At 39.8% G+C, this 8,064-nt stretch overlaps 1 protein-coding gene across 1 annotated transcript; it reads right to left on the bottom strand.

Annotated features, from left to right (window-relative positions):
* Positions 1 to 340: 340 nt before the first annotated feature.
* LOC130187238 (methylmalonate-semialdehyde dehydrogenase [acylating], mitochondrial-like) lies at positions 341 to 8,057 on the bottom strand. Its single transcript, XM_056404665.1, has 12 exons — positions 7,885 to 8,057; positions 7,511 to 7,555; positions 6,202 to 6,276; positions 5,577 to 5,738; positions 5,312 to 5,390; positions 4,029 to 4,331; positions 3,621 to 3,742; positions 3,182 to 3,371; positions 2,871 to 3,052; positions 1,919 to 2,098; positions 1,517 to 1,615; positions 341 to 1,409 (listed from the first exon to the last, which is right to left on the bottom strand). Exons 1-12 carry the CDS (start codon positions 7,921 to 7,923, stop codon positions 1,305 to 1,307), a joined length of 1,581 nt encoding a protein of 526 aa, XP_056260640.1. The 5' UTR covers positions 7,924 to 8,057; the 3' UTR covers positions 341 to 1,304.
* Positions 8,058 to 8,064: the final 7 nt, after the last annotated feature.

Below are 8,064 nucleotides of genomic sequence, written 5' to 3'. Positions count from 1 at the left end.
GCAGGGCTCACTAGTGAGGGTCACCATAAAAGATACTGACTTCATAACAGACAGACAGCCCACAGAGAACAATACACAGTGGTGTCAATGGGAAAACATTCAGTGGTTGATTTTCTGCCAGCAGGAGTATTATTTCAATCAGTCAAAACACTGGGATGCTTTCAGCAGCGAAATTATAGGCTGTGCATTGCTGAAGCAGAACAAGTCAAGTTCAAACATTACCACCTACTCTTCATCTGTGGAGCCCATCAGACATCCTTTAGATCAGCACCTTCTTTAATCCAGCATACCTATATGTTGTCTTTATGTGGAATGAACAGTACATAAAAACAGCAACAGATCCAGAGAACCATTTTAATAAAACTAATTACAATTCAATTGAACTAAATTACAGTGTCTTTATTCAAAAAGTTAATGACAGACTTGAATACCCTTCTTTTTTTTTTATCTCTTAATGTTCAGCAACAAGACTCAAGAGGAGTCAAGGGGACAAACTTTGAAGTAGTTCAAATACTTTGGATGAAAAGATGTACATACTGTAAATCTGTTTCATCTGGGAATTTATGATGGTTTTTGAAGAATATAATTTCAAGTTCATGACATGTAAAACACTGCAATCTAACTTCTATTCCATTCATGATCAGAAAGAAAAAAAACAGTATTACTGCGACACTTCAGTATAGAACTGTGAACCTCTGACACACAAACACTAATCCCACAACAGGACATTATATAGTAGGATCTACATCTAGAGGACATGAGCAGCAGACATTATTTCAGCTTAAGTGGAGTAATGGAGTGAATGTGTCCTTGTTCTAATGTAACATGTTCCATTTATATCTACTTTTTAACAATCTACCAAGTGCACAGATACACAGAACAAGCCACAGAACCATAGAGGATATTGGTGGAAGACACTGCTCAGTGGTAGAATCCCTGATCATTTTGATTTCTCCTTTATGTTTTAAGAAATGTAATACCAGAGCACATAAAGGATCATGAAAATGATCATGAACAGGTACAGGTACAAAAATACAACAAACCTATAAAGAGACTCACAGCACCATTCATTGCATCAGTCCAATCCCAACTCCCCCGTCTCCAAATGCAGCGTCATTTGCATCAATGTGTTTATGCAACGACAGTGTCCAGGATTTTCACAGTTCAAACAATCACCAACCCTTGATCCCCAGTGTTATTTCTCAATAGTAACAAGGACATGTAACCCCCCCCCAATTACCTCCTTGGGTTTAAGGCATATGAGAAGTCAGTGAAGGTTGTGATGGATGCACTGTCAATTTAGCTTAGCGTCCCATGGTTGGCATGGTAACAGCTGGGCTCGTCACAGTGGCATCCTCAGCCTTCCACTGTGATGTCACTGTCTTGATCTGAGTATAAAACTGGATGCCCTGGTGATAAAGAGATAACTGTCAGTTAGCCACTCATATTCAAGTTTTCATTTTGATGTGAAGTATTTTAATGAGCCAACACTTGACACACTGCTTTTGTCATTTACCTGCTTGCCATAGAAGTTGGTGTCTCCTCTGAATGAACCTCTGGAGCCAGTGAAGGAGAACATGGGGAGCGGGACAGGGATGGGCACATTCACTCCAATCTGTACAAAAACATACACAAGTAAGAAATGTTAATGTTACTTGGTATAACCTGAGAAAAACTGTGGGAAAGGGATCTTTAAATGCTAAAACACTGTGCTTCCCCTTTAAGAAAAATATAAGATGCAAGGAAAACAGTGAAATAATTTCTTTTGGAAGGTTCTTGAGATAAAATTCATTCCACACAGGTGACTGACTGAGGACCAAAATACAGCTGACCAGTTATATCTCAATTTCAAAACCATTCCTTTAACAGACCAAAAGCCTTTTTCCTTCTATTCAGCTTTTGGAAATGCATGTCTCACCTGGCCAACATCCACCTCATGTGTGTATTTGCGTGCTGTGGCTCCATTGGTGGTGAAAATGGCAGTGCCGTTGCCGTAGGGATTATTGTTGATCAAAGAAATGGCTTCGTCGAGACTGTCAGCCTCCAGAACGACAAGCACCGGTCCAAAGATCTCCTCTTTGTAACACGTCATGTCCGTCTGGAAAGAACAGCAGAATGATCACACCGAATTTCCTCAACAAAAGTGTTTAATGTGAATTTAGTAACACTAGGTGTACGATATCTCATACTCAACACTCATAACAAGAAATCTTAAGGGGTGGCGAAAATGTCACTCTGAGAAAGCTAAATGTTATCATTAGGTCATGGTTTCATCAGTCAATACTGTATCTAAAAGTACACAGTTAACTGCGCTAAGCAGGAAAATCAGACCCAATTTCCAGAATTAAAAAAACAATTTATGAACTTCCTTAATCTGGTAAATTACTTCAGTCTCCTCAGGATATAGGAGAGCAGTGGAGCTGTGTGAACCTGTGCTCAGCAGGTGTACAACTATAAGACTAACAGCTATGTACATTCAAGAAGTTGTGGGAACATTTGAAATAACAACAAGCTTTGTCAAACACTGAATTAATTCATAGTTCTTCAATTCAAATTATTTTGTCTGCAATAACTATTTCAACTTCAAAAACAATTCCACAGAAAAGAAATTATTGCAACCCTTATCAAGTTTTATTCTTCCTACAAATGTTTTTTGTAAAACTTGTTTTATAAAAGAGTTTCCTGTTAAAAAGCAAGGTCAGCTTTATTTTATTTTTCTCTAAAAACTAGAAAGGCAAACCTTTGGTAGACTGGCAGTTTTGAAAGTAAACTGGCTAGGCTTTTTATTATATTAGACTAGACTTTTTAGTGACTGAGACAAAGGGTGCGGGCACAGATCCCTATTTTTCAAACTCTAGTTCTCAGCTCACCGTAACATTGCCCAGGATGGTGGGTCCTACAAAGTTTCCATTTTCATATCCTTTAACGTTGACATGTCTCCCATCTAGAAGCAGCTTGGCCCCCTCTTCCACACCACTCTGGATCAAAGACTCCACCCTGGTCTTGGCTTCAGGGGAGATAAGGGGACCCACATCTGCACCGGGCTGATCGCCTTCAGGACACATACTGTACATGTTAAAATTTCCTTCCACATTTTTTCATAAAAATACGTGAAGAACTGATACTAAAATGCATACAATAACATTTTACTTCGTATTCACTTGGTTACTCATTAAATTACCTGCATTAACTCGCAGTGATTTGGAGCGCTCCACCAGCTCCGGGAGCCATTCACGAGACTCCCCTACAAAAATAGCAGTGGACAGAGCCATACAGCGCTGGCCAGCTGCTCCGAAGGCAGCACCCACCAGCTGGTTGATAGTGTTCTCTTTGTTGGCATCAGGCATCACCACACCATGGTTTTTGGCACCCTAAAACACAAAATGTAGGACACAGCTCTGTACGGTTTCTCTCCAGTAGACTGTAGGACATCAAGAGGCAGCGCTAATCATTTGCGTTATAAATCTCAGCAAAACACTCTGCTGTTGTCATGGTTACCATCTTTCCAAAGCAATGGTAACAGTGTTTATAATGGGGGTTATCATGGAAAATAGCAAGTTCCCAAACGTAAAAGCAGTATATTTAGTCTGTTGAAGTGAGCACTGCGAGTTCTGCTGTACCATGTTGGACTGCACTCTCTTGCCATTCTTGGATCCCCGCTCGTAGATGTACTCTCCAGCCTGGTTGGAGCCCACAAAGCTAATAGCTTTGATGGCTGGATGGTCACAGATGAAGTTCACCGCTACACAAAGATACAAACATAATGAGAATCCTCTCTTCCTCATCTCTGCTGCATGCGTAAGGCACAGTATAAAAACAAACAGGCCTTCAAATCGTCCAGCCTCAAACATTTGTGAATTACTTACAGATATAGGCTGCATATATTATTGAAATTTCCCATCTACATATTGCCAGGGGCTATATGATTAGTGTTTGAATCATCCTTGGACCTTTCCCCATTATTTATCATACACAGAGATTGTTTGCTTCTGAATGAGCAGGAGAACAAAACAAACACACACACTCACCTGCATGCTGGCCGTGGATGATGTTGAGTGTACCATCTGGTGCCCCTGAATCTTGAAGCATTTTAGCCAAGAGCATGGTGCATCCTGGGACCCGCTCAGAGGGCTTCATCAGGTAGGTGTTGCCACACACCATGCCAATGGGGAACATCCACAGAGGAATCATGGCAGGGAAGTTAAAAGGGGCGATGCCGGCACACACGCCGATGGGCATGCGGTAGGTGTAAGTGTCCATGTCTTTGGTGATGGAGGGCAAGGTTTCCCCCAGCATGAGGGATGTAATGCTGCAGGAGTGCTCAACCACCTCTGGGATTAAAAAAAAAGAAAGAAAGAACGGATGAAGTCAACCAATACACAAGTGCAAAGATAAACAGATCTGAGATATGAGATGCACAACAAAACTAATAGATATGTCTCTGAACAAGTGTAATGGAAATACCGGTTACACCAAGATGACAAGATGATTTAATGCCGACATTAAAATACATTATTCACTTTGTACTTTAGTCTCTTACCTAATAAAAACTAACTTAATTGATTTTTTTCCCTGAGAAAAAACTTGTGGAAACTTCAAGCACCATTGGTCCCAGTACTGCAGGAAATCTCAAATGCTGGCAGTACACCTGCAGATGTGGCCTGACTTTCAGTTGATAAGTGAAAAGTTAGCATGCCAGAATAATTTGGGCATCCCCAAAACTGGGAGCTGTACCAAGCACAAAAATACTTTGGCAGCTCCATCTTGTAATAACCAATATATATAATCTTTTATTTGTGCAAGTGCACATGGTGCTTTTAATTTCTCAACTTGATTCTTGTTGATGCAAGACTGCCAAAGTGAACTACAATGTTGAAATTGCATAATTATCTTTATATAGCATGAAACTAAAAGCAGAGCCTGCTAATTGCTTTACAGAATGGCAGAAAAATAAAGAAGCTAGTCACACTTAAATATCAGGACTGAACAATGTAATGCTGCAGGAACGCCGTTACCTAAACCTTTATTTTATTATAACTTTTAAAAGCAGTTTAAGCCTTTATAAACCTTTGTCCCATTATTCCTTTAAAAGCGAAAGCCACTTTTGCAGTAAGTGTCTAGTTGCACACAAATAATGGACACCCTGCAGCCACTTAGTAGGAGACTTTCACCCAGACCTTGTCATCAAAAGTTTCCAGAGCTAAGGACTTTTCATCAGGAGATAAAGGTGCAAAAGACAAAAAGCACGCAATCCAATCAGGACACCAAAACCCAGTAATGCAGCTGGCAGTCAAGTCAATGCATTACTTACGCAGTCCTCTAAACACATCTCCCTCTGCATCAGCAAGAGTTTTGCCCTGCTCCAAGGTGATCATTTTAGCCAGTTCTTTCTGAAATATTACAAAAGAAAGACAATTTCAGACATCAGGGGTATATTTTTAACAAAAAACAAAAACATATGCACACATTTCCTTGCTCTCCAACTTGTTATCTTGAAACGGAAACACTGTTGGAACACTCAACAACCAGTCATTTACTCTGACAGAAGGACATGACCGAGTGACAAATTTCCTTACAATGTTGTCCTTGATGAGCTGCTGGTAGCGCAGGAAGATCTGCTGCCTGCTGAGGATGGAGGTCTCAGACCAGGACTGGAAGGCTCTGGAACAGGAGTCCGCAGCTGCCAGCATCTCCTCCTGGGTAGCTTTGGGAACACGTCCCACCACCTCATTAGTGGCCTGAGGAGCAGGAGACAATCCATACAGACAAGTTGACTGAGAGCAGGAAGAAGTCATTACTTGGTATTGCTGCATGTACATTAGTTCATTAATATTAATAATAAAATGTTTGTTTTCTATCCTTTACAGGTTTTAAATTTTATGTGATGAAAGTAGATGTCTGGTTTTGTATGCTGTAGTCACCCATCACTGCCTTGCTAGAGGCTTATACTTGACAAATTATACACCAACAGGCCTTTTGGAAGATATAAAAAAATGTCTGACTGTGCGAGACTGGGCTGTGATTTCTCTCCTTACAAATTAGGCTATAAGAAACAGGAAAATCAAGATTTATTTTCTCCTCTGTAATGTCCACAAGTCACTACTATAAAGCTGCAATGGTTATTTGCAGCAAGCTTCTAGTAGAGATCTTGTTACTGCAGCCTGTGTGCGGGTTGGGTATCGTTCATCTATGAATACTTACAGGGTTGTGAATGTCAAGCCATTCAGATGTGTTGGACTCAACAAACTTGCCATCGATGAACAGCTTGGTGGTGGGCTAGAGGATCACAGAAGCATATGTTTTTATCCCTTCCCTACTTGATTACATCACTACCAAGTTCACTAAGGACATCTGTCCATCATCACAACATATACAGTCACTGTCTACAGTACTCATGTTAGATCTCTTTACTTTCTGTACGCCAAGTTGTGTTATTGGTTCATTTAAAAAATTTCTCAATTCAAATTTGACTGATCAGACATTTCTAGTCTTGCTGGTTCAGAGCAGAAATCAATTAAATCAACAATGAAAATAATTGTCAGTTAAAGCCTTGTTATCCATACTGTGAGAAAAAAAAAAAAGATTGATTATTGATTGTGCTGTTAATGTACACTACTGTCCCCCCAATGTACTTTACAGATGAAACGAAAGAGCTCCAAGAGGCATTAATCATTTATAAAAATGATTCAGTTCTCTCTTTATAGGGTTTTGGCAGTGGCTTTTGATGTCTGACAGTACAGTACAGGCAGATGTGTCACCTCATGCTGATTTCTTGTACACTGACTGCAAAGCATTACACTAGGAAGATTAGTGCACTGAAAATACTGTCAGTGAGTAGTATGGAATTGGGACACAGGTAATAAGTATGCATTGTAATGAGTACAAAGTGCACTAAGTGCAATGAGACATTTCTATGCAGAGTCTGAAAGGTGCAGAACCTGTTCCATGTTAAAATGTGTATGTAATCCAACTGGGTGCTTTAAAATAATTACCCCTTTTAAATTCATGTCTCAACCAAATCCTTATTTTAAAGTCCAAGTGGAGTTTCTTTGATTTTATGTCACAGAATGGTCTGCCTCATTTTATAATTTCCAATCAGATACATGTCCCATAACCATCATCTGGAGACATCTTATGTACTGATTAAAAAAAAAATAATATCAAGATATGTGAGTTAGTTTTCTCTTCACTACACCAGGAAGCATTGGAAAGTACATATTAAAAAAAAAAAAAAAAAAAATACGTTGTAGATATTTTCACCAGGCTTTAATAACCAACTTTAAGTGATCAATGTTAAATCACATATGTCAACATATATACCATTATTGTATTTGTTAAACCTTCAACTATATATATCGTTGCTTGATTCCAAAATCAAGTATCAGTTGATCTATAATCTTAAAGATGATCTAAGAAAACAGGATGTGGATTTGCACCACTTGTTTCTGTGCCTGACACAGCCTGACATAACATTCATTCATTGCTGGGTTATGAAAGTGCAAGTTTTTACCACGGAGGAGGAGGAGTAGCACACACGACCCAGCTGAATGGGGGCCTGCAAGAAAGAAAACACCAGAACATTAGTCGACTTCAATTCGCATTAAATTCATTGTCTAAGATCTAGTGAATACGAGTCAAGCCTGGATGCTCCACGGGCTTGACTCTGCTTTTCACATGTGCAAATAATACCTGCCGTTGCGTGCCCAACTTAAAATGCCATATAAATATTAAATACTTGCAAAAGAGTTGGAGTAGACGGTGTGCAACGTGTGTGTTAGGCAACGACTTTGTTAGCTAGCGGGGCAGGTTGTTAGCTATTTTGAGTTGCATGAGCGTCAAACAAAACCAACTGTTCTGCAAAGAGTGAGCATGAATTTGCTTTACCTTCTTATTCAATAGCGACCGGAGGAGAATTGCTGCCATTGTGGAGGTTCAGGTTTCTATTTTCCTGCTCCGAAGCCCTTCAACCGACCCACAAGACCCTGGAGTGCAAAGACAACTTCAACTAGCAGGGAACAGTGGCGGGATTACATGCTGCGCTTTAATACGATCTACAAAACATCA

This window comes from Seriola aureovittata, chromosome 19, assembly GCF_021018895.1.
Source record: "Seriola aureovittata isolate HTS-2021-v1 ecotype China chromosome 19, ASM2101889v1, whole genome shotgun sequence".
NCBI lineage: Eukaryota > Metazoa > Chordata > Actinopteri > Carangiformes > Carangidae > Seriola > Seriola aureovittata.
This window is presented reverse-complemented; position numbering and strand designations above follow the sequence as displayed.